Raw genomic sequence first — 26,928 nt, 5'->3', positions numbered from 1 at the left:
ATCTCACTCTATCAACATACCCTTCTATTCCTTTCTCCCGCATGTGCTTACCTAGATTACCCTTAAGTGCATCTATGCTATTTGCCTCAACTACTCCATGGTGGTAGCAAGTTCCACATTCTAACCACTCTGAGTAAAGAAGTTTCTCCTGAATTCCCAATTAGATTTATTAGTGACTGTCTTGCATTTATGGCTCCTAGTTTTGTACTCTTTCCCCCCCCCCCCCCCCCCCCACACACACACAAGTGGAAACATCTTCTCCATATCTACCCTATCAAACTCCTTCATAATTTTAAAGACCTCTATCAGGTCACCTCTCAGCCTTTTTTCTAAGGAAATGAGCCCCAGGCTGTTTAGTCTTTCCTGATAGTTATAACATCTCAGTTCTGGTATCATCCTTGTAAATCTTTTTGCACTTTCTACAGTGCTTCTATATCCTTTTTGTAATATGGAGACCAGGACTGTGCACACTACTCCTAAATGTATGTATTTGTTATAAAAATAGTAGGTTGATACAGCCAAAATATAAAACTTGAAATGCCTGTTCTTTCAAGTAGTTGTAACCACACAGCAGTGATGCATTGGTAATATTTAATCTCTTTAACACATTATTAGTCAAAATCTTAGTAAGAATTTGCATCGGAGGAAAAAAATGTTTATTACAACTTATCTGTATTTTTCAGTCTGAGGGGTTCAGGTACAAACATTTAACTTGCTTGTATCTCTGTGCACTATTTACAGGCAAGAGTTAACCCATTGACTTACAAAATTGGTTAACACCTGCCTAAAAACAGTGCAGAGGACTTTACCTCTGAACATACCTGACCTCCTTCAATTGGAAAATATTTCCATTGTTTTTAATTCTTGAGAACTGCAATAGCATTTCTACCTCAATCAAAAACACTTAAGCAAGATTACATGTTCTTACAGCCGATTCAAACATTGAAAGCAAATGGAATAGAGCAGCTGTTCATTAGAAGACCCCCCAACTTGTGCTTCAACTGAAGGCTTCCACAGGAGGACAAGTTTCATGGGTGTCAGGTGGATTATATGTAGAAAGGATACAAAATTGTTTGGGTTCCACATTACACCTATCAAACTCTCCTGTAAACAAGAAATTGGATTTTGGTAATCGTGGAGATTTCTGTTAACCATTCACTTTAAGTGGGGAGAAGAAGAAATGTGGCATAAAGATTAGAATACTCATGTTAAGAAATATGTAGTGGGGCTTCCCCCTAATAGTTAAAGGCAGTGGCCAGTGTGACACTAAGGTATGCAAACCAGTAGGTCCAAGATTTTATTCCTGGCCTGTGCTAAGTTAAGTAATCTCAGGCATGACATGACTTGTAGTGATACAATTAGGCTCAGTGCCCTGGTCAAGGGGGATGAAAATCAGATTCCCGCTGTTGATTGCTACCCAGTAGCCCCTGCCAAAAAAGTAATCAAATGTGGATCTGACTTAGCTTTGATGCTTTCTATAGTCAAATAGCCTGCCAACAATGTTTTCCTAGGCTTGCACGTGATAAATGGCCAGTCAGGTGAGGTACCAGAGAGCTACTGGTGCATATGGAATTGTACTCCAGCAAAAGTCAGCACCTTGAGGAATAGAGAAAGCAAGGAAAATGTAAGAGCTCATTACACTTCTGCAATTATACTATATAATCAGCATAAAAAATCTAGAGAAGCAATGACACTTGCAACCAGATACAAGGGTGTTCAGTTCTAACTTTTTTATTAAGGTCTCACTATGTCCAAGGTGCTGGATAATTCATTTCAACTAGAATTTAAAATGTGTAACCATAACCACATAACTATTGTAAATGTGTTCTTTGAGGCACCGAGAAATAAAGAACTGCATTAGAAAGGTAAATAAACTTGCTTTGTCTGAGAAAATACAGTGAAACATGAATTGGAAATTTCACATTTTTTATTCAAAATGTTTTAAGTTGATGCAAGACTATTGCATGATCTAATTTCACAATGCGATATTTGGCACCAACTATTATAATTTTCTTTTAGATTTGCCATGAACAATATAGTATAAAAGGCTGAGATGTCACACAATTTATATTCATTATGTTAAATATGTTGATAAAAATGATAAATGATCTTAGGCCTCTAATTATTGGGAGAAAAAGGTGCATGAACAATACAAATCATATTGACTGTTATAATTTAGTGACTTTTATAACTGCTAATTGACCAGTATTATCTTGTTGAAAAGGACAAGAATTGTATAAATTACAGCATAGTCCAATATGCAGACTAGATTTAGAATGGCTGTTGTAGGCTGATTAGTTTAATAATTGGCATCTCGTATTGAAAAAGATTTCCTAATGGAGAATTATTTTGGGAGATTTGTACTGCATAATGTGACCTTTCGAAATGTTTTCATATAGTTGAATTTTGGAGTTGCAAAATATATTTCTCATGTAATGTGTTTTTACATATAAAAAAATACAAATCAACAATTGTGGGGGTGGGGTTCCTCCCCATCCCATTTTATAGTGAAAGATAAAACTTATTAGTATCTGTATTTTATAACAAGTAAACTTGCACTGTTTCTGTTAACAGTTCCTTGTTCAGAGTTCAGTAGTGTTAAGGCTTATTCCAAAAGGTTTGCTGATCAAGTTAAAGTAGACTTGGTAATTACACAATTCATATCGTTTGGTTTGCAGGATGGAACTGGATCTCTGAAACGCAGTGGCTCCTTCAGCAAACTTCGTGCCTCCATCAGACGCAGTAGTGAAAAACTGGTCAGGAAACTGAAAGGTGGAAGTCCACGAGATAATGAGCCAAAGAATTCTGGGTAATTATTAATTTCCTGATTTTTGTTGCTTTCTGAACTGTTTTTGGCTTTGACGTAGAGGTTACTATGAAAGTTTTACTGATTAATGGTTGTACATGAAATTTGACAGTCATGGCTTCATCTAATAGAAAGAAGAAAGAAAGATTTGCATTTATACAGTGCCTTTCACAACCTCAGGACGTCCCAAAGCACCTTATAGCCAATGAAGTACTTTTTTTTTGATGCATCACTGTTGTAATGTAGGAAATATATTAGCCTGACAACTTGTTAATAGGCGATTGGATAGTCAGGAATAAAATGAGCCTTGCTGCTGAGCTAGCCAGATTTAGCTGAACATGCCAAATGGGCAGCAGAAGTGAATGGAATCTCCTGGGAGATTCCGAAAAACCAGATTTAAAAACCCAGGACAATCGGGGAAAACAATCTGGAAAATTCCTCTCTGACCCCTTTAGCTGACGAAAACTAGTCCAGGAGATCACATTGATCACATTACAGGATACTTTGCTCTTGTACGTGAAATCCACCCCAACCAGAAACGGGTCCAGAGCTCTCAAAGGTATACAGCGAATCAGCATTCACTGCACAAGCCACCAACCTGTTCCACAGGTCTATTATTCTCTGGGGAAAAGAAGAACCACATAACATCCAACCTAGTTCTACCCTGACTTAACTTGTAAGCGTGACCCTGTTGTTGCCCCTGGCCTATCCAGTTGAAATCATTTGTCCATGTAAACACAATCTAGTCCCTTCATTATTTTATAAACCTCAATCAATTCGCCTGAGTCTGTGCTTCTCCAAAGTATACAGACCCAGCTCCTTAAGCCTATCTGGATCGCTACGGTGTTTTAAACTTGGATTCAATCTTGTAGCCCCTCTCTGCATCCTTTCCAAAGCCTCAGTATCCCCACCACGAGAGGGAACCAAAACAGGACACAGTATTCTAAATGAGGCCTAACTACGGTCTTGTACAAGGACAAAATGGAAATTTTTTTGCAGTGAATTTTCCTGCGAACACAACCTGGTATCCGGTTTGCTTTAGATATAGCTTCACGACATTGATTGTGAATTTTTAGAGTGATATAACATCCATATCTTTTTCTTTCACCACTGAATTCAAATCTATTCCCTGTAGGGTGTATGTATATTAAGCATTAGACCTGCCCACATACATAACACTACACATTTCTAAGTTAAACATTATCTGCCAAATACGGGCCCATTCTCCCAATACATTGAGATCTGCTTGCAGTAGTTTTGTATACTCTACAGTCCTAACGCTTGCACATAGTTTTGTATCATTCGCAAATTTGCAGATCATTTCCCGGCCAAATGGACAGCCTGGCCGGCGGGTGGGAGGGCTGTGGGGAGGAAGCCCACGATCGGTAAGGCTGGGGAGGGAGGAGGCCCGCAATCGGTAAGGCTGGGGAGGGAGGAGGCCCGCGATCGGGAGGGCTGAGGGTGGGAGGAAGCTTGCGATCGGTAAGGCTAGGGATGGGAGGAGGCCCACTATGGGCGAGGCTTTGGGGGGTGGGGAGAGGTGCCTGCCATCGGTGAGGCTGGGGAGGGAGGCAGCCTGCAATTGGGGGGTTGGGGGAGGGAGGCTCATGTTTGGGAAATAATTTTTTTACAAAAGTAGTCATGTGCATTTGATAAACACTTATTGTAAATCTGTAAAAGTGGATTCATAAAATTTCCTAGATCTCTTTGCCCCTCCAAAAAAGTGTCACCTCTGAGTGCTGGGCAAGGACAATATTGGGCTAGCCTGTGATGCCTCGTATTCTTTGTTAGTAGGTTGTTCAATAGTAGGGTACCTGAGCCCAGCAATGTCTAATGTACACACATACAAACTTTCCTAAGAGTTCCTGCATAGTAATTAGGAGTGGGAGCTCTTACTCTCTTACCCCTCCATCTATGTTGATGGGATGAGATGAAGTAAGGTGGCATGAGGCTCATATGGAGCATAAACATTGGCATAGACCTGTTGGGCTGAATGGCCTGTTTCTGTGCTGTAAAATTCTATATAATTTAATGTAATCTTTCCCAGCCAGACACTGAGGGCAATTGTTGAAATTGGGGATAGGGTGAGAGAAAGGCAGGAGAGGAAAATAAATGAATTTGCATGTGTCTCTGTTACTGACTTCAGTCATTGTAAAAAAAAAATTCTTCATCGATTTGTTTGTTCATAACATGATAAGGATGTGTGAGGCCATTGAGGTACAAGGCAATTGCCAAAATGTGATGCGCTTTGAAGACATGAAGAAATGTTAACCTTGTCTGGTAAAAGCAGCCAATAAAAATGCACCAATCCAAATGTGTGTTGTGGGAGGAACAAGAATGTTCCATTGACCAAATTATAAATTTCTGCTTTATTTATTTCTCAAAGGAGGCTGCAAGAATGTAATAATACCAATGTAACTGTGATGAAGTCCACCAAATATTTTTTTTCTGGTTCCATGATTGTGTTAAATAACTTTTATTTTAGATGTGCCTTCAGTTCCAGATAGTTAGTTAATCTGGTATTATGATTTCTTATCAAACTTTTTATAAAAGTTCAAACATCTCAAAGCAACTAATACAGTCGGACAGTTTTGACAATAGTTTGCTAAATCACTGGGAAGTAAGTTAAAGGTCAGAGATAATCAAAATGCCTTCTTCAAATAATTTTTCCCTCCCTTCCTCTCCTGAGAGCAGTGATTGTTGGTGAGGTGCGGTTCACAGCCCTCTGGTACTTTATCCAAGCAATCTAATCTTCATACGTAGCTAGGCAGTGAGTGTCAGCAGACTATTCGACAGTAAGAGACCTCATGACTGAGCCCAATCCTGTCCTTTCCTGACATCCACAGAAAAAGTTACTGCAGAGTGGTCAGAAGTGAGATCCCTCACATTTTTCCCCTATCTCCCCAGTATTGGAGAAAATAGCCAGAATTGTTTCTTGTTTATTGCTAAGCAAATTTTGCCATAACAGTATCATCTTTTAAATTTCTTTTGTCAAGTGCAATGATGACATCATGTGTAAAAATGAAAAATAAATATGTGCCAAAAAGTGTAAAATGTTCTTAATCTCAGTGAAATTAGAATTTTAAACTTTCTTTCAATTATTGGGAAACTTGCCTGAATTTCATTAGTCAAAAAAAATACTTTATTAACAGAGCAATAATGAGGTCCAAAGGTTTAAAATGTAACTTTAATATTAATCTCAGGCCTGTGTATTTTTAATTCAGTACATCCCTGGGAATGGAATGAGCAGGTGGTAAAAATTACTTGGTCACCAGTAAGTTATTAGTAATTTGATCTTTCATTTACCTTATTAAATTGAGGGGGGGGGGGGGAGAATGGATACGGGCTAGACTGCTACATTATGACCATTCTATTGAGACCAATAGTTTGTTCAGCATCTTTGCAACTAGGCAATACTATATTTAAAAAGAAAAACTTTTAATTACAATCGAGGTTACTTGTGTTTCAATTTTGTATTTTGTTCAGTTTTTGCAGTCAGCCTTTTTTCCATGAGTTGAGATATTTTGCCATTTTCTTCAGCGTTTAATTGCTTTCGTAAATGAGATCTCTTTTTATATAGTTTAGATACAGTATTTACACAGTTATTCCTCCAACAATACTTCATTCTGTCATAGAATAACCTCAACTATCCATATCCCTTATGATGCATTCAGAAAAGAGCCTTAAAAGTGAAGTTCCTTGGGCACAACTAGATGGATACACACAACTGCTGAACTGAACAATGCTGCATTTAGCCTACTTGCCATCCCCTATCTTTAAGATTAACCCATACTGGACCCAGAAAAATAATCTGGTATCTTCACCTCTGTTTTACAGTGACAGTTTTATCACAATTTTTGCCAGTTATGGTCTAAATCTCTGGTAAAAAGAGACTTGTACTGGTTTTATTGCTAAGGGTAGCTTAACATTCATTTGGTAAATTAAGATTTATTGTGCTAAATAATTAGTACAACTTCCTGAATAAATATGGAATTAGTCTTTTATTTGAACAGAATGTGTTAACATCACTTGAATGAAACTTTGCTCTCATACATCTATGTTAGCTGAAAAATATTAAGCAACCAGTTAATAAAGAACCAAAATAGTGTGTGTTTTTATCACAGTGATAACCACTTTATTCTAAAACCAAATCTGATTTATTGGCTCCAATATATATAAGGTACACTGCCCATTCTCCTGTTTTGATAACCACTTGTGTGTGTTTTAAATCACCTGATCAATAATACAGCCGTGTTTTACTTATCCTTGCCAGTAACAGTTGGATTACATAGTTAGTTTTTTTTTAGATTGTATGTAGACCATCTCCATTGTGAATTAAAGTGAGCCATTTGAAAGCAGAGTAGTGGCACACTACGAGCAGGTTTATAGTATAGTGTGAATGCAGCACTAGACGTTGTTTGTCACACTAGAAGATCCCTGTTTTGTATGACCAAGCAGATTATATTTAATGGATAAATAATTGCTTTTCTTCCATTACTCTTACATTGTCTAATTTATTGCCCAGCTGTTTAATTCATTCCTCCTTCTCTTCCCCCCACCGTGGCTTCATTCTCACTCAGTAATTGTTTTATGCTGTACATAGGAACTAGGAGTTCTGTTGTATATTTTACTGAGAAGATGGCAGGTTGCTTAAATATGTAATATAGAAGTACTGACAAAGAACTCTCAATTATTATTTCTTATCTCCATTTACAGTAATTAAAGGAATTACCTATTTAATTTGTAATGTAAGCCCAGTTGATACCGATAGTTTGGAAGAAAGGTTTTTAACTCCTTATCCAATAAATGTGTTGTTAAATACAGGACAATGACGCATAGGTCTGCTGATGACTTAGTGGGTAAATGCATCAAATGGTATATCTAAATTATACAGATTGAAAGGTCAAAGTTTGATCCCTCTTCTGTGCTGACTTAGCTCAGTGAGGACAGCAGTTTACAGTTGGTCCTAGGTTGGTTGCAATATGCATGATTGCTACTTAATGAAAATATCATTCTGCCTAAAATATTAATCTAATCTCATTTCCTCCCTGTTTTTTCACATTCATTCACTCATCACTATAACTTGCAGAGCAGACAATTAGACCATGCCGCTTTCACTTTCTGATCATAGTACTACATAGAACTAATGATCAGAATTGGATTAAGTTGGTGGAATTGGAATGTCCTGTTTCTTTCCTGTGATTGGATAACCTCCTCACTGGTTTTAGTAGTCTTAACTCTGGGAGGGCTAAGATTAGATAAGTAGACAATGAAGCTCATCCCTTGTGACTGTCTGGTCTTGGCACTGTTGAGACCATGTAAGAAAACCAAACAATTTCAAATGTCTTGTCTTGCCTTTAGGAACACATATAAACCTATCCCAATTTTCTCCTCTGCTTATGATATGATTTATGCTGGGTACAATTGCACAAGCTCAAGTAACCCTCCAGGGCTTTAACCAAATGATCATTTTTAATGTGTGAAGTATTACAGTGATAGCATTTGGCTATTTTGTCTATGATGAGTATTACAGCCATACCTAATCCTGTCTTTACTGAATGTCAGCGCGCACACAAGATGTCACTGGATAGCAGTCAAAGAGTAGCAATAGTGGCTAATTTCCTCTTTCTTCCCCCTCCCCCACAGTTAAGATAAATTAACTCAGCAAGGTCCAGGAATCAAAATTGGCACCTTCCCGGTCTTTATGGCTCAGTACCACAATGTGCAGTGACTTTATATTCTCAGGCATTTGGGGGGCCATGTTACATTTTCATTTCTTCTTGTCAAAATGTGCTTTTTTCAACAGTGATGTATGTCTTCTATCGTAAATATTTTACTACCATTACATTGTGTTGATGGGTTTAATGGAAAATCAACCTTAAATGTTTGAATAAAAGTAACCCATTTATAATAGTTTTCATATGGAAATCAGATTTTCATCGAATGGATACATTAAATTGTGCTGAATGTTCACTCTGTAATTTGCTTTTGCATGTTGTTGAGTTGAAGCCTTTGTCCCAGTATTTAAGTATTTTATTGAGGTAGCTTTTGTTTAGGAAAATAGAAGAGAAGTACCACTAAACTGATTACTACACTTATTGTTTATGAAGCCAATAAATACTGGTATGTAAGAAATATGGAGTTTTGTAAATGTCACCAGCACCTCTGGCATTGTTTCATCATTAAGCTAATGGGGTGAGCATAGATCCCTTTAAGGGTCAGTTTTCCTTTGTAGTCATGGCAAATGCTGCCAATCCTGAGAGTTATTTTAGTTTTTTTTTTAAAAAAGAAAGCAGTACTGCTAAGTAACTGAAATTACAGTGAATAAAAACATACATACTCGCATTCAAAAAGACAGTCAGAAAAAGACCGCTGATCCATCAAGTCTGTCCCTTTCAGTCATGTTGCAACTTAGCAACATGACCCCCAATACTCCCCAAGCCACAGGAGCCATGTAATCTCCTGGGAGAGGCAAAACAACTAGATTAAAGAAAAACCCTAGGCTAATTTGGGGTGGAAAAAGGATTTTGGGAAATTTCTCCCACCCGAAGACAATCAAAACGAGTTCCAGGAGATAACAATGACCACAAGGTACATTATCCAACATCCTACCTACCTTTTGTACGTAGTGCTATCAGTCGCATCCAGGAACTTGTTCAGCTCCTTTTTGAACGTTTGCAGCAAATACGCATCCACTGCACGTGTTGGCAACCTGTTCCAAAGATTAGTAATCCTGTGGGAAAAGAAAAATCTTCTGAACTCTAACCTTGTTACCCTAACTTATCTAATTCAAAAATTCTGTCCACCTGTACACAGTCTAGTCCCTTCATCATTTTAAATACTTAAATCGAGTCTTTCTGCAGTCTGACTGAACGCTTCCACTTTGGGGGGGTTGCTGCTGAGATCTTAACTCTGCTTTGGTGTCTGTAGGTTATTTTCTGTTGAAGTTAATCATTTAAATGAAATAATCTGTAAATGGTATCATTCCTAGACATGTCTTACTGCATACAAGATGTCCATGAGATTCTGTTTTCCAATATATTTTAAATAGCCAGATATTATCTTTAAAAGAAACTTAGCATGTGGTATACATGGTTTATTAGGAGAGTTGCAATAATACTATCTAAGGGATTACTGGTCCTTATTAGTAAAAACCTAAATTATTGACCCATCTTGGCTATAGGTGCCCAAGGAAACCTAGAAACAAAAAAAATAATCACTCTCAATGTAGGGAAGTTTCAAGTAGATTTATAGTATAGGAAGAAGAATTTGGTTTAAAACATCACACTGAGAACTTTTTTCTTGAAATAAAATTGGAATTTGATTTCTAAATACAAGGTGTTGAAAATAATCTTATTGCGTTGTTACTGTTTCATTTGTAAAATGTATGTATCTATAAATACACATGTACATACATAGATTTTTAACATTTGATTTGTTTTTTGAATTAAAATCCTTTTGAGTCCAACAAAGTATTTCAAAACCTGAGTTTATCATTTGTATTGAGCATTCACTGAAAACCGTAAAGCATTGTTAACAATTTTTGTGTATTCTGTGATTTATTTTAATAAGCTTCAAGTCCAAAGTAGCCTGCCAATCAAACTGGCTTGCCTCAGTTAGGCAAGATTTGTTTTAGATCACAGTGGGGCTGCAAGGTGCATCAAGTAGAACCAAGTTATTTCATTGGGATAGAAAGAGGAAAAAATAATTATTGTTTTGTTTGAAGCACCTTTCCAATCTTCTAGATCATGGGATGTTAATGGTCTATGGCTCTGACTCTATTGCTGTGTCAGGGAAAACATGAAATATTTTGAAGCAAAGCAGTGTTGCCAAGGTATGAGTAAATGCCTGAACAAAGCTCAGCATAAAACATTTTGATGCAAAACAAAGAGGGATCATGCAGTTTCAATGTAGAGTTCTGAATACAAGTGTGATGCACTTGTAACTGGTGCTGAGGAAGAGTCTTTTGAACTCCGAATGCATTCAATCAGGATTACACTGACTGGATCTTTGGATGTTAGTCTGCTAGAGCAAGATTGGGTCAAGATTTTCAACATTCCCATCAGGCTTGATTGATGCCTGAGCAAAACTTTCTAACACTTATTTTGGCTTGACCTTTTTCTCTTTTTTTTTCTTTCTTTTGTGATCTATGCCATTCATATTAGCTGCAAAATATATTTAGACTTAATGGTCCATAGAGAAGAACAATAGTTAAGTCAACCAACTAAATTAAAATCAGTATAATGCTGTCTTGAGAAAATGGCAATTATTACTGGTAAATAGAACAATTTTACAAAGAATCTTTTATTCACAAAGCATAGTCAATGATTTTAACATTAAAATTTAGAAATTACTGGTAGATGAATCTTAGATTACATCTGATTTCATTTAGAAATCTTATTAATGTCTGCCACATATCATGATAGGGATACAACAGTTAATTTACACGCTGACCTAAAGAAAATCTATTCCATTTTGAAAATTCAATCAGAAATTTATCTTATCACACACATGAGTATGAAAATAAGAAGTGATTCCAAACCAAATTATTTTAGCAGAGTTTGTAACAGTGACTTCTTCCTTCATGTGTGAAGAATAAAGTATATCTGTGACTTCAAAAGCTACCAGGAAACACGTTTTATTTGTTAGGTGAGTTTAGAATAAGTCACTGTGCTTTAAAATCTGTTGTGCTTTGTCACTTCGAGCTTTAGTTTGCAGTAATTCTGATTGGTTTATCCTTGCATGTCATTGTCATGGTTGCAGCATGAAGCGTGCCAGCTCTTTGAATGTACTTAACACAGGTGGCAAGGCTACTGAAGATCCTTTTCAAGTAAGCCCTATGCATTTTTTACCAGTCAATATCAGTGGCAGTGTCTGGGCTGAAGAATCCTATAAACAGATTATGTTTTACATTTCTGTTTATTAAAATTTTTTTTTATGTGAACTACTTCACTTTTATATACACCATCAGGAAATGTCTATTTCTTGCTGTCTTTTCACTACCATTTTCTTGTAAGTAATTTTTTCTGCCAGAATTAAGTTTGTGTTTTAAATGCCTTTGTGTGTCACATTTAATTACTGCTGGCTTCAGATAAGACACTGCTGCTCCTATCTAATTTCCCCCCCTTGTTTTTGTGTTAACCCTGTTACATACTGTAAGGAATGCTGGAGTCAGTACAGAGTGTAGAATGTGTTAACAGTAGATTCTTACTGACCTATTCCTATGATGGCAAACAAATTCAGGAATTTCCATTTTGAATAGAAATTAGCTGGAGAGTTTCTCTCTGATAATGGAAAAATGTTTCAAACCTTTGCGTCTCTAACAAAATATTGGAGAAGGGCATGAATTTGATCCCGAATGCTTTCAATCCATCTATCTTGACTTCAGCATTCTGTACTGTGTAACCTTTATTGAAACTAACAATTCATAAAGTAACCTCAATATTCATAAAGTAACCTCAATAAATGCTTTATATATAGATGTACATTTTACTAATTGCTAACTGACCTGTGGGATAATTAAAAAGTAATGCTTTTTACTAACTAGAATATTTTGCCTTTTGCTTACTATTTAATAAATAGAAAATAATTATTAACATGCAGGTACATAATGGTCTTTTTAAATCTTTGTGTATTAACATATATATTCATGTACTGGTGTGGGCATAAACTTTTCCAATGGAATTTCTAACTGTCTGCTAACTTTCCTTCCTGCTTTAAAGGGCGAATCTTACAGCTCATCAGTATTGATTCAAAGGCATACAAAATCTACTCTCAACACAACTACTGCGTTTTTCCCCATGTTTCTTTATTGAAAAAGATTAGTTAACCTTTTCTTGTTGGGTAACTCCAAAACAAAGATGCAGTGTTAGTGCTGTCTGTGTTGCACAGTCTACAGTATCCTAAGATATTTTATCTTAAAAATGTGGTAGCTAGCTCCATTGTTAAGAATGAATTAATAATTTAGAGCAAAGGAACTAATCAATACTGTGGCTGGTTACTTTTAGCCAGAACATATAGAATAGATATTGTGAATTGAGCAATAAGATTATAAGTGGTGTCCCCTAGAGATCTGTACTGGGGCCTCAGCTTTTCACTACATTTATAAATGATGTGGATGAAGGATTAGGGAGCCATATATCCAAGCTTGCTGATGACACCAAGTTAGGTGGCACAGTAAATAATGTAGATGGGACCAGAAAGTTGCAAAGGGACATTGATAGATTGAGTGAGTGGGCAAAACTGGCAGATGGAGTTCAATGTGGGGAAGTTTGAGTTCATCCACTTTGGACCTAAGAAAGATAGATAAGAGTATTTTCTAAATGGCGAGAAGCTAGGAACTGTGGAGGAGCAGAGAGATTTAAGGGTCCAAATACAAAAATCACTAAAAAAGCTAATGGACAAGTACAAAAAATAATTTTAAAAGGCTGATGGAATGTTGGTCTTTATCTCAAGGGGGCTGGAATATAAAGAGGTGGAAGTTATGTCACTGTTATATAAAGCTCTGCATTTAGAGTACTGCGTTCAGTTCTGGGCACCGCACTTCAGGAAGGATATATTGGTCTTGGGAAGGGAGTGCAGCGCACATTCACCAGAATGATACCTGGACTAAAAGGGTGAAGTTATGAGGATAGATTGCATAGACTAGGCTTGTATTCCCTTGAATATAGAAGATTAAGGGGTGATCTAATTGAGTTTAAAATGATTAAAGGAGTTGATAGGATAGATAGAGAGAAACTATTTCCTCTGGTGGGGGAGTCCCAAACAAGGGGGCATATGCTTAAAAGTAGAGCTAGACCGTTCAGGGGTGATGTCAGGAAGCACTTCTTCGCACAAAGGGTAGTGGAAATCTTGAACCCCCCACTCAGGAAAAAAAGCTGTTGAGGCTAGATCAATTGACCTTATGGGTTGAATTGAGAAATAGGAAAGGATCTAAGACTATAGTGGGAGTTGTGTATAGGACCCCTGGCAGCAGCTCTGAAGTGCTAGATTGTATAAATGCAGAGATTAGACAAGCGTGTAAGAAAGGCATAGTGGTCTTAATGTGGGACTTTAACCTTCACATAGATTGGGAAAAGCAGACTAGCAACTGTCAGAAAGGTAGTGAATTTCTTGAGTGTGTCCGGGATAGTTTTCTACAGCAGTATGTCCTAGAGGCAACAAGAGGGCATGCCATACTAGATTTAGTAATGAGTAATGAACCAGATTTAGTTAACGGCTTAACTGTGCGTGAACATCTATCCAATAGTGATCATAACATGATCGAGTTCAATGTAGTGTTTGAAAGGGAAAAAAGTGAATCAGCTGCTAAGATTTTAGACTTGGGCAAGGCCGACTTCAATAGGATGAGACAGAGACTGTCCACAGTAAACTGGGCAAATCTGTTAATGGGTAAAACGACTGATGATCAGTGGGAAATGTTTAAAGAAACATTTAACGTGATACAGAATCAGTTTATACCCCTGAGGGGCAAGAACTCTACTTGCCAAAAAAAACAGCCATTGACAACTAAAGAGGTAAGGGACAGTATAAGACATAACGAAAGGGCATACAAAAAGGCAAAAAATGGCACAGATCCTGGCAAATGGGAAAGATACAAAGATCAACAAAGGGTCACAAAACAGATAGTAAGAGCTACAAAAAGAGAGTATGAAAAGAAACTTGCAAGGGATATCAAAACCAATACGAAGAACTTTTATAGTTATATTAGGAAAAAGAGGGTGGTCAGGAGCAGTGTTGGCCCCTTAAAAACTAAAAGTGGGGATATTGTCATTGACAATGGGGAAATGGCGGACATGTTGAACAATTACTTTGCGTCAGTATTTACAGTAGAAAAAGAGGATAGCATGCCGGAAATCCCAAGAAAACTTATATTGAATCGGGGACAGGGACTCGATAAAATTAACATAAGTAAAGCAACAGTAATGAAGAAAATAATAGCACTAAAGAGTGACAAATCCCCAGGACCAGATGGTTTCCATCCCAGGGTTTTAAAGGAAATAGGTGAGCAGATTGCAGATGCCCTAACTATAATCTTTCACAGTTCTTTAGATTGGAAAATTGCACATGTCACTCTGCTTTTTAAGAAAGGAGAGAGAGGGAAACCGGGGAATTATAGACCAGTTAGCCTAACATCTGTTGTGGAGAAAATGCTGGAGTCTATAATTAAGGATAGGGTGACTGAACGCCTCGAGAAATTTCAGTTAATCAGAGAGAGCCAGCATGGATTTGTGAAAGGTAGGTCGTGCCCGACAAACCTGATTGAATTTTTTGAAGAGGTGACTAAAGTAGTGGTCAGGGGAATGTCAATGGATGTTATTTATATGGACTTCCAGAAGGCATTTGATAAGGTCCCACATAAGAGACTGTTAGCTAAGATAGAAGCCCATGGAATCAAGGGAAAAGTACAGACTTGGTTAGGAAGTTGGCTGAGCGAAAGGCGATAGAGAGAAGGGATAATGGGAAGGTACTCACATTGGCAGGATGTGACTAGTGGAGTCCCGCAGGGATCTGTCATGGGGCCTCAATTATTCACAATATTTATTAACGACTTAGATGAAGGCATAGAAAGTCTCATATCTAAGTTTGCCGATGACACAAAGATTGGTGGCATTGTAAGCAGTGTAGATGAAAACATAAAATTACAAAGCGAGATTGATCGATTAGGTGAATGGGCAAAACTGTGGCAAATAGAATTCAATGTAGACAAATGTGAGGTTGTCCACTTTGGATCAAAAAAGGATAGAACAGGGTACTTTCTAAATGGTAAAAAGTTAAAAACAGTGGATGTCCAAAGGGACTTGGGGGTTCAGGTACATTGATCATTGAAGTGTCATGAACAGGTGCAGAAAATAATCAAGAAGGCAAATGGAATGTTGGCCTTTATATCTCGAGGACTAGAGTACAAGGGGGCAGAAGTTATGTTTCAGCTATACAAAACCCTGGTTAGACCGCACGTGGAGTACTGTGAGCAGTTCTGGGCACCGCACCTTCTGAAGGACATATTGGCCTTGGAGGGAGTGCAGCGTAGGTTTACTAGAATGATACCCGGACTTCAAGGGTTAAGTTATGAGGAGAGATTACACAAATTGGGGTGGTATTCTCTACAGTTTAGAAGGTTAAGGGGTGATCTGATCGAAGTTTATAAGATATTAAGGGGAACAGATAGGGTGGATAGAGAGAAACTATTTCCGCTGGTTGGGGATTTTAGGAGTAGGGGGCACAGTCTAAAAATTAGAGCCAGACCTTTCAGGAGCGAGATTAGAAAACATTTCTACACACAAAGGGTTGTAGAAGTTTGGAACTCTCTGCCGCAAACGGCAATTGATACTAGCCCAATTGCTAAATTTAAATCTGAGATAGATAGCTTTTTGGCAACCAAAGGTATTAAGGGATATGGACCAAAGGCAGGTATATGGAGTTAGATCACAGATCAGCCATGATCTTATCAAATGGCGGAGGAGGCACGAGGGGCTGAATGGCCTACTCCTGTTCCTATGAACATTTCAAAACTGAGATTGATAGATTTTTGTTAGGCAAGGGTAATAAGGGTTACTGAACCAAGACGGATAGATGAAGTTAAGATACTGATCAGCCGTGATCTAACTGAATGGCGGAACAGACTTGAAGGTCTGAATGGCCTAATCCTGTTCCTACGTTCCTATTGAGGGGCTGAATGGCCTAATCCTGTTCCTACGTTCCTATTAAATATCCATCTAAATCATAGAATAAATCCAGTTTATGACATCATCTCTACACTGACATGGAATTTCTGCCTTTAACTCTAATATTCTTATATTTGGTGCAAAATAAAAATAAGCCCATGTGTTCATTTACTGAAGTCGATTTCTTGCTATTGGGTAAAGTGCTGGTGTTTGCCGTTTGTGGGAGAAAACTGAATCTATGTGGCAGCTTGGATGAGTTTACTTTTGGAGGTTGTATATGGTGATTTTTTTTTTCTAAGGAATATCTATTGGAAAGAGTTACTGAAAATATTAGGTAATTCATGTTTAGAAAAACATAAATTATGGTTAGTTCCTTTTGAGGTAGCTTTATCAATCTCCAGAAGATGAATGCTGTACAAAAGTCTAAATGGGTCTAAGTATTGGATGACATTGACCTGAGGAATAATGCCATCACATGACAGATATAGCATCCTGTTCTCAGGAGATTGCTGGGTACAAAGAAAGAGAATCATAACATTTTACAGCAGATATGGAGACTGAGGAGGAGTAAATCCACACTATGTCAAAAGGTGAGAAAAAGACCAGCAGGACATAGGGGCAGGGTGGGGACAGTTACCCAGATAAGAGTTCTGCACAAGAATGCACCTAGCATTTTTATTTAAAAAAACATGAGTTAGAAGCACAAATTCAGCTTAAAGGGTATAATGTAACCAATATAGAGACCTGGCTACAACCTGAGCATAATTGGGAGCTAAATATTCCAGGCTATCGGATCTTTCGAAAGGACAGGGAAATTGGGAAAGGAAGGGGTGTAAAAATATTGACAAAAGACCAAATTACCGCAGTAGAAAGGGGATTTCAGTAAGGGTGATTGGGTAGAGTTAACAGACATCAAAGGATGCAAGCCTCTGGTAGGAGTTGTCTACAGACCTCCTGATAGTAGTGATGTAGTGGGGGGGGGGATGTATAAATATGGAAATCAGGGAAGCCTTTAGCAAAAACAAAGTGTTATAATGGGAGATTTTAATTTTCACATTGACTGGGAGAAGCGGAAAAGTTCAAGTAGTAAAGGCAATGAATTTCTAGCATGTATTCAGGACAGTTTTCTAGAACAATATATTTTGGAATCGACAAGGGAACAGGCCATTCTGGATTTAGTGATGAATAGCAAACCAAAATTAGTTAACAATCTAATGGTAAGGGAACATCTTGCAAATAGTGACCATAGTATTATTGAATTTGATATTGGGTTTGTGAGGGAGAAGGGAGTGTTACGAACCAAGGTTTTAATTTTAGGAAAGGCAAGCTTCAAAGGGATGAGAAATAAATTGACCATAGTAAACTGGGCTGAACTGCTAATGGGTAAACCTACAGAGAAACTGCTAATGGGTAAACCTTCAATAAATGCCACTGGAATCTTTTACATCCACCTAAGAGTGCATGCGGGGCCTCGGTTTAACATCTTGTACAAAAGACAGTACCTCTGATAGTGCAGCACTCCCTCAGTACTGCACTGAAGTGTTAGCCTAGATTATATGTTCGTCACTGGAGTGGGGCTTAAACCCACAACCACTGAGCCAAGGCTGACACTTTGGCTGATAATTACGGAGCATAAATTTAAGATCACCATGTATAAGAACAAAAGGAGAGGTTAGGTGTGTATTTTATATGCAGAAGGTTGTTAGAACATGGAATACCTTACCAAAAACACTGATGAAAGCACAATTCTTAATTGCTTTAGTAAGGGAAATGAATAAATAGTTGACGGATATATTTTTATCCATATCTGTGCCAACGACATGGTTAGAAAGAAGGATGAGGTCCTGCAGGCAGATTTTAAGAAGTTAGGAAAGAGATTAATGAGCAGGACCTCAAATGTAGTAATCTCCGGATTACTCCCGGTACCACGCGCTAGCGAGTATAGAAATAGGAGGATACAGCAGATGAATGCGTGGCTGGAGAGACAATGCAGGAGGGGAGGGCTTTAGATTTCTGGGGCATTGGAACCAGTTCTGGGGGAGGTGGGACCTGTACAGGCCGGATGGGTTGCACCTCAATGGAGCCGGGACCAATGACCTCGTGGGGAGGTTCGCTAGTGCTGTGTGGGGGGTGGTTTAAACTAGCTTGGCAGGGGGATGGGAACCTGAGCGTAGATTCAGAAGGGAGAGAAGCAGAGCTGGAAATGGAAGGCAGAAAATTAGTAAGTGAGTTCGGAAGGCAGAGGAAACAAAGGTTAGAAACTAGACAACAATGGAGTTTGGCAGTGCTTAATGGTATATATCTCAATGCAAGGAGTGTAGTGAATAAGGCAGATGAACTACGGGCACAGATAGACACGTGGAAGTACAATATCTTAGCTATTACTGAAACATGGCTTAAACGGGGGCAGGACCGGCAGTTCAACGTTCCCGGTTACAGGATTTTCAGACGCGATAGAAAAGGAGGGGCATGGCAATATTGGTTAAAGAAACAATTACGGCTGTGAGGAGGGATGATATGTTAGAAGGATCATCAAATGAGGCCAAATGGGTTGAGCTAACGAACAAAAAAGGGGCAGTCACACTGCTAGCGGTGTACTATAGACCCCCCCCCCCCACCAAGCAATCAGAGGGAGATAGAATAGCAAATATGTAGGCAAATTTCTGAAGTGCAAAAACAGTAGGGCAGTAACAGTAGGGGATTTCAACTACCCTAATATTAACTGGGATACAATCAGTGCAAAAGGTATAGAGGGCGCAGAATTCTTAAATTGCATTCCCAACAAGAGGGAGAGGGTGCAGTTTTGGATTTAGTGTTAGGGAATGAAGCTGGGCTGATGGAAGGAGTATCAGTGGGGTGAGTGTTTCAGTGGTAGTGATCATAATTTAGTTAGATTTAGCATAGATATGGAAAAGGACAAATATAGAACAGGAGTAAAAGTTCTAAATTGGGGAAAGGCCAATTTTACTAAGCTGAGAAGCGATTTAGCAAAAGTTTACTGGAAACAGCTACGTGAAGGTAAATCAGTGTCAGAGCAGTGGGAGGCATTCAGGAGTTCAGAGTAAAAATGTTCCCACAAAGAAAAAGGGTGGGACTGCCAAATCTAGAGCCCCCTGGATGACAAGGACCATACAGGGTAAGATAAGGCAAAAAAGGGAAGCTTGTGTCAGACACTGAGAGCTCAATGCTGCTGAAAGCCTAGAGGAATATAGAAAGTGCAGGGGTGAAATTAAAAAGGAAATTAGGAAAGCAAAGAGAGGGCATGAAAAAATATTGGCAAGTAAAATTAACGAAAAACCCAAAAATGGTTTATAAATACATAAAGAATAAGAGGATAACTAAGGAAAGATTAGGGCCTATTAGAGACCAAAAAGATAACCTATGTGTGGAGGCGGAAGATGTGGGTATGATTCTTAATGAATACTTTGCGTCTCTCTTCACAAAAGAGGGGGACGATGCAGAGATTGTAGTTGAGCAGGAGTGTGAAATATTGTTTGGGATAAACATTGTGAGAAAGGAAGTATTAAGCATCTTTGAAAGTAGATAAATCGCTGGGCTCGGATGAAATGTATCCCTAGGCTATTAAAAGAAACAAGGGAGGAAATAGCGGATGCTCTGACCATCATTTTCTGATCCTCCATGGCTACAGGCATGGTGCCAGAGGATTGGAGGACTGCTAATGTTGTACCATTGTTTAAAAAGGGAGAAAGAGATAGACCAAGTAATTATAGGCCAGTCAGTCTAACCTCGGTGGTGGACATATTATTGGAATCAATTCTGAGGGACAGCATAAATCGTCATTTAGAAAGGCATGAGTTAATCAAGGACAGTCAGCATGGATTTGTTATGGGAGGGTCGTGTCTGACTAACTTGATTGAGTTTTTTGAGGAGGTAACAAGGAGGGTTGATGAGGGTAGCGCGTTTGATGTGTACATGGATTTTAGCAAGGCTTTTGACAAGGTCCCACTTGGCAGACTGGTCAAAAAATTAAAAGCCCATTGGATCCAAGGGAAAGTGGCTGGTTGGATCCAAAATTAGCTCATTGGCAGGAAGCAAAGGGTAATGGTTGACTGGTGTTTTTGCAACTGGAAGTCTGTTTCCAGTGGGGTTACGCAAGGCTCAGTACTAGGTTCTTTGCTTTTTGTGGCATACATTAATGATTTGGACTTGAATGTGGGGGGCTTGATCAAGAAGTTTGCAGATGATACAAAAATTGGCTGTATGGTTCATAGTGAGGAGGAAAGCTGTAGACTGCAGGAAGATATCAATGGATTGGTCAGGTGGGCAGAAAAGTGGCAAATGGAATTCAATCCAGAGAAGTGAGAAGTAATGCATTTGGGGAGGGCAAAGACGGCAAGGGAGTACACAATAAATGAGGTGTAGAGGAACAAAGGGATTTTGGAGTGCACATCCACAGATCCCTGAAGGTAGCAGGACAGGTAGATAAGGTGGTTAAAAAGGCATACGGGATACTTTTCCTTTATTAGCCAAGGCACAGAATATAAGAGCAGGGAGGTTATGCTAGAACTGTATAAAACATTGTTTTTTTTATTCATTCATGGGATGTGGGCATCACTGGCAAGGCCATCCCTAATTGCCCTCGAGAAGGTGGTGGTGAGCTGCTGCCTTGAACCGCTGCAGTCCGTGTGGTGAAGGTTCTCCCACAGTGCTGTTAGGTAGGAAGTTCCAGGATTTTGACCCAGCGATGATGAAGGAACGGTGATAGATTTCCATATATCCACAGCTTGAGTACTGCATACAGTTCTGGTCACCACACTACAGGAAAGATGTGATTGCACTAGAGAGAGTACAGAGGAGATTTATGAGGATGTTGCCAGGACTGGAGAATTTTAGCTATGAGAAAAGATCGGATAAGCTGGGGTTGTTTTCTTTGGAACAAAGGAGGCTGAGGGGAGATTTAATTGAGGGATATAAAATTATGACAGGACTAGATAACGTGGATAGGGAGGACCTATTTCCCTTAGCAGAGGGGTCAGTGACCAGGAGCATAGATTTAAAGTAATTGGGTGAAAAAATTTCTCCTCAGCTCCTCTTTCATCCTTCTACCGGAGAGCGGTGGGGATCTGGAACTCACTGTCTGAAAGGATGGTACAGGCAGAAACCTTCAACTCATTAAAAAAGTACTTGGATGTGCACTTGAAGTGCCGTAACCTACAGGGCTACGAACCAAGTGCTGGAAAGTGGGATTAAGTTGGATAGCTCTTTTTTGGCTGGCACAGACACGATGGGCCGAATAGCCTCCAATGTCGTAACTTTCTATGATTCTATGCTGTAAAATTCTATGATTCTGTGGCCAGCGATCAGGATCAGACTGATTTTCTTTTCCTTTGTGGCCCAGGGGCACTGAAGCCTGTTCTGCCCAAACTGTTGCCACAGCTGAGATAAGCTATACCATGTTTTAATAACTAGTAATTAGTTCAAAAATTCATATGCCACATTGTGTAAAATGTCTGAACTTGTATTGAAAAGCTTTATCAAAAATGACAAAACGCTGCAGCAGATAATGGTGGGTGAGATAAACTATTTACATCTGATAATCCTGACTCTGGTAAGTTGCTGTATTTAGACCTAGGGCTTTGTTTAAAGTTTAAACATTTATCTACAGAAACCAAGATAGTTTTTCCTAACTTTCATTTGTTAGACTACTTTGCTCTGGTTATCAAGGAAATTGTGGTGAGTTTGTCAATGTAGAAAATGTAATAGAATGCTTATTGTAAATGTAAATTTTTTTCCAGGTGAAGGTGAAAGTGCCCAATTACAAGGAAGATCATTCAATCTTAATCCTAATAGTTCTGAAAGAACGGTGCCTAATCTGGGAAATCAGATTTGATATTTTTTTTGATTCTCTGGATGCTGGCGTCGCTGGCAAGGCTGGCATTTATTGCCCGTCCCTAGTTGGCCTGAGAAGGTGGTGGTGGGCCTTCATGGAAGTTTTTTTTTGATACAACTGAGTGCCTTCCTAGGCCAATTCAGAGTCAACCACATTGGTGTGGGACTGGAGTCATATATAGGCCAGAACAGGTAAGGACGGCAGGTTTCCCTCCCTAAAGGACATTAATGAGCCAGTTGGCTTTCTACTGATACCAGCTTTTTTTATTTCCATACTTTTAAATTGAATTCAAATTCTCAAACTGCAGTGGTGGGATTTGAACTCCTTGGATCACTAGTTCAGGCCTCTGGATCACTAGTCCAGTAACGTAATCACTACACTACTGTAACATTGTCAAAATTGCTATACAAAATAACTGAATATACGATACATTTCAGCACTCTAAAATGTCTGGTGCAATTATGGTGTTCAGATTCCTCAAGTGTAAATAAAATAGAGTTGTCTTCTAGCTGTATCACAGCAAAAGGGTGGAAGTGATTAGAGAAGAAGAGTTCCACAGTGTAATTGTAGCAAGGAAAATACTAATATTTAAAGGCCAATTTTAAAAAGACACCAAGTCTTTTGAAATTGAAATTGTTAGAAATAATCTTTTGTAATATTTTCTTCTGTCCAATTTAATTTTTTTTTAAAAGCTTAAACATTGAATATTGATCTCAGTACTGGTGCTGGCTTGAAAAGGCTATTGAACCCAATTGTATAAGGAAGCTGAATTAATATAAGCAGTTGAGAATGATAATTCAGATACCTCATGGTCTGGATCATACCTCTCCACCTCAGAAATAAGGGATACTTACTATAAGAGTAACATCATGAATATTTAAATAACCTAATATTTTCATTTTTGTACTATTTATCTGCTTCCAGTGAGTTTAATGCATTGTTATAGTTTCCACAAATACAAATGATGGAAGTTTTGGTCTGGTATGTACTTGATTTGTGTTTTTCCACATTATTAAGGAGTAATACCTTATATTTTAATAGTACATAATTTAGTCCTTTCCTATAACCATTAAAATGTGAAACAACAAATCAAGTATTTGCTTGCTTTATTCTCCAACTCCTATAATTCCAAAAAGTTGTCTTAGAACCAACAGTTTTAGCTTTGGAGGATATCTGAAAGTTCAGGAACTCAGCTGCAAGGCTGGGACAATAAGAAAGGATTGAAATTATCTACAGAACTGGGATAACCTAATTAAATTGGGACAGTTGAAGAGGTATGGTCTGGATAGTTAGCTCCTTCAAGCCAGTTCTGTGCTCTCTTTTACTGCCCCCTACCTCCGTTTCCAGGTGCCATTAGCATTTGCTCTTTAAAAAGAAAATATTAAAGAAATTATTAAACAAAATCGATTGTTAATGTTGATCACAATTCTTCGTAACATTTTATTTGCTGCATGAGTAGATATTCCACAGGTTACCAAGCAATTAGTATTGTTGAGTTACGCTTTGTGCTTAGATAAAATGTTATGTAATTGTTGGTATCCTTTGTGATGAAAAGTTTAATTGCACAATATTGATTTTTATTTTGCACAGCTTTATTCTTAAACATTTGTGTTTTCTCACAATCGTTATTTTCCAGCTTTTTCCACTGTTGGGTTCAGAGGATCAGTTTGCATTTGTATTCCATATTAGCAATTTGTAGAATGGTGGTAACAATTGAAACTGTTACTGCAGTCAACATTTTTAATGATTTTTAAAAAAAAATACACCACTGTCTATTTTCAAGTTAGAAAATAGGGAAACTAATTGTGTGCAGTTATGACTGGAATCCCAAAAGAGAAGTCATAATTTGCAATCATTTAAAGTATGCAAGAATTACAAAAAGCATTTTGTAATAAAATCCTTAAATGCTTTTAAAATTGATTTCATTTTGCCACATAAAACACTGCAATGCAAATATGTCCTTATGTGCCACCGGCTCTAATCATTTAAAAATATTGACATTAATCTTTAACCATCAAAATAAGACTGTACAATAAACCTATTAATTTTAATGTTTTACAAAAGCTTACTTGTGAATTTTTTCTTGATCTTTTGCAAACTGCAGCAGCGAAATAATTGTCTGACAGAATCCAGAAGTCTGAGTATCAGCCATAACGACCTGACGCACTGTGGATCACAAATTGGCATGAACTAGACCCTCCATGTGAAAGAAATAGGAGATCCTCATTGCTACGGTTTCTTATTACTTCTTTTCAATATAAGGTCTTGAATATTATCCTCTGCAAATGACTCACCGTAAACTTCAGATATTGTATCAGAATACTTAAACTGTATCTTCCTATGTAATTAATTCTTTATAATATTTCACTGATACAATATGTAAGTTACTATAATGCCGATAGCATCAAGGAGAATTTGTTTTAAAGAACGAAATAACACTGCCACAGCTGAGCTGGTTTTAGATATGTGGGTAGAAACTACTTTTGTGAGATCTTTTAGATTGAGTTAATTTGTACAACTACGTTTGTCCTTATTTGTTGTTTTAAAATAGGGTCTCATGTAAACCACTTTTATTAGCTATACCCAATGAAGGCCACTTTACCTTTTAACAACTGATGTGGCTTACTCATACCAGATGTCCAAATACTTGTCATTACATAATTAAGTAACCTAGTATATCAGATATTGTATTATAAAGGTTAGCAGATTACTAATAAACCTTTAATATTAACAAAAGAAAATCCTTTGAGGTACTTGTACAACCTCACTACTCTGATATGATACATGGTTGATTATACTATGAACTTGCACTATATATCCCTAGATTCAGATAAAAAGAAAAGGTGCTGCTAATGTGTGTGGAGGTCACTTTTATTACAAAATTGCTTTTATAGAACCTCAATCAGCTGTCTGACATGAGAACTTTACAAAACCAATAACTGAACAACAAAGCATACCAAACTTAGTGTTCTGGTTAGTATATAAAATTCGGATTGAAAATTGCAGATCAAACAGTTATGTTTGAATGCTACTTTGACTTTTTTTAAATAGTGTATAATTGAATATAACTGGATTTTGTCTTCATTTAAAATGGCATATTGTTAAAAGAACAAAACATGATACATATTTGAAATTACTGATGTATATATGGGCATGTAAATTCGGTAGTGACCAGTGAGACTGCAGGAGCTGATAAGATTACACGAACAATATATATTTTAAAATTTGGAAATTGAGGGCCTTTATAGTTAACGTCATCCATCATTGCCTCATTATCTTGCACTTGTGTACATATTTAGCCTGTCTCTTGTGTAATCATTTCATGTTCTGTTTAGGCAGTACCTGGGGTACCACTAGTCTGCTTACAAATGTGATTTTATAGTGTGTTTTATCCCTTTTTAGTTTTATATTTGTATATTAACAGAAAATGTATTTGCACATATTAAAAATGAGGAATGATAAAATGTAGGATTGCAAGTGGAGATTGAAATCATGACAGTTAGTGAAAATAGAATAGTCCTAGTCAATAGGTATATAGATTCTCAATTCCATTAAAAGGTTTACATGTGGTTCTACAAGCACTTGTGAGTTTTTAATATAACAATGATTGACTGCAGCAGCTGTTGTCACGAGTCAAATTCTGACTGCATAACTTACTAGATTCTGTGCATTATAGCAGGAAAAATGTACACAAAGATGGTTAAGGCTACTAAAAATAAAACTAGTTGTAGCTGCACAAAAGTTATTACATTAGAAAGCTGCAGATTTGCAAATGTATTTAATGCTTTTATTCCAAGTTGCAGCCTCTAATCCAGAATTTAAATTAATGTCAGCTGAAGGTAATGTAGTAAAATTGAAATTAACCATGCATGAATGCTGTGATCTTATTGCAAGACCAATCTGGGGACAGTGATTTCTGCAAGTAGTGGATTTTAATGTCAGAAGAGAGATCGTTTATTAAAGAGATCGTTTATTAGCTGATGAGTTTGCATCCAGTTAACATGTTTAGTTGTGTATTGCACTTTCACTAGGACTAGCCTGTGTAGCCATGACATTGCATGTAATGTTTTGATACTACTCACCTGGAAAAGTGGGTATTTAAAGTGCTACTAGTAACCAGGTGATGTAGTTCAGATAAGAATATACTGTATTATTGTCATGATTTTTCTCAGAACAGAAGACCTGTACATTGGTATATTGGTTATTTTTGACCTATGTTACAATATTTATGTTCAAAATGTATAAAACTTACATTTTTTGTGAAATGAGTAGTAAGAAATAAAAGCAATTTAAAACATGGTCCTTTTGATATAAAATGTAAGTACAAATTGTTACTGAAAGCAAACTGTCAAAAGATGGTAGGTCATTTTATTTGAACTTCCTATTGTGCTGTGTATTTCAAGGTAATTGTAAACAATTTTACAACACCAAGTTATAGTCCAACAAATTTATTTTAAATTAAATTCCACAAGCTTTCGGAGGCTTCCTCCTTCGTCGGGCGGATGGTGGAAAATTTCAAGGTAGTCATCCTAATGGATGTATCTAACTTTCCACCTGTGATCTACTTATAATCTGCATTTGGCCCTCATAGTATACTATGCAATTAA

At 37.6% G+C, this 26,928-nt stretch overlaps 1 protein-coding gene across 6 annotated transcripts in view; it reads left to right on the top strand.

Moving 5' to 3' along the window:
• Window positions 1-26,618, top strand: part of klc1a (kinesin light chain 1a) — a 106,519-nt gene extending 79,901 nt beyond the window's left edge. For 3 of the 6 annotated variants that reach the window (XR_010964214.1, XR_010964215.1, XR_010964213.1), the window contains exons 14-17: window positions 2,679-2,809; window positions 11,570-11,636; window positions 22,227-22,512; window positions 24,426-24,506. Coding sequence is in view for 3 of the 6 variants with exons in the window: in XM_067991732.1 (XP_067847833.1) it covers window positions 2,679-2,809; window positions 11,570-11,636; window positions 24,426-24,515 (288 nt within the window). In the remaining 3 variants the exon portion in view is untranslated. Of the gene's footprint in view, window positions 1-2,678; window positions 2,810-11,569; window positions 11,637-22,226; window positions 22,513-24,425 lie in introns of those variants that run through there. The other 3 variants (XM_067991732.1, XM_067991733.1, XM_067991734.1) reach the window with 3 other exon arrangements.
• Window positions 26,619-26,928: the final 310 nt, after the last annotated feature.

Source organism: Heptranchias perlo, chromosome 10 (assembly GCF_035084215.1).
Source record: "Heptranchias perlo isolate sHepPer1 chromosome 10, sHepPer1.hap1, whole genome shotgun sequence".
NCBI classification, from domain to species: Eukaryota; Metazoa; Chordata; class Chondrichthyes; order Hexanchiformes; family Hexanchidae; genus Heptranchias; species Heptranchias perlo.
This window is presented reverse-complemented; position numbering and strand designations above follow the sequence as displayed.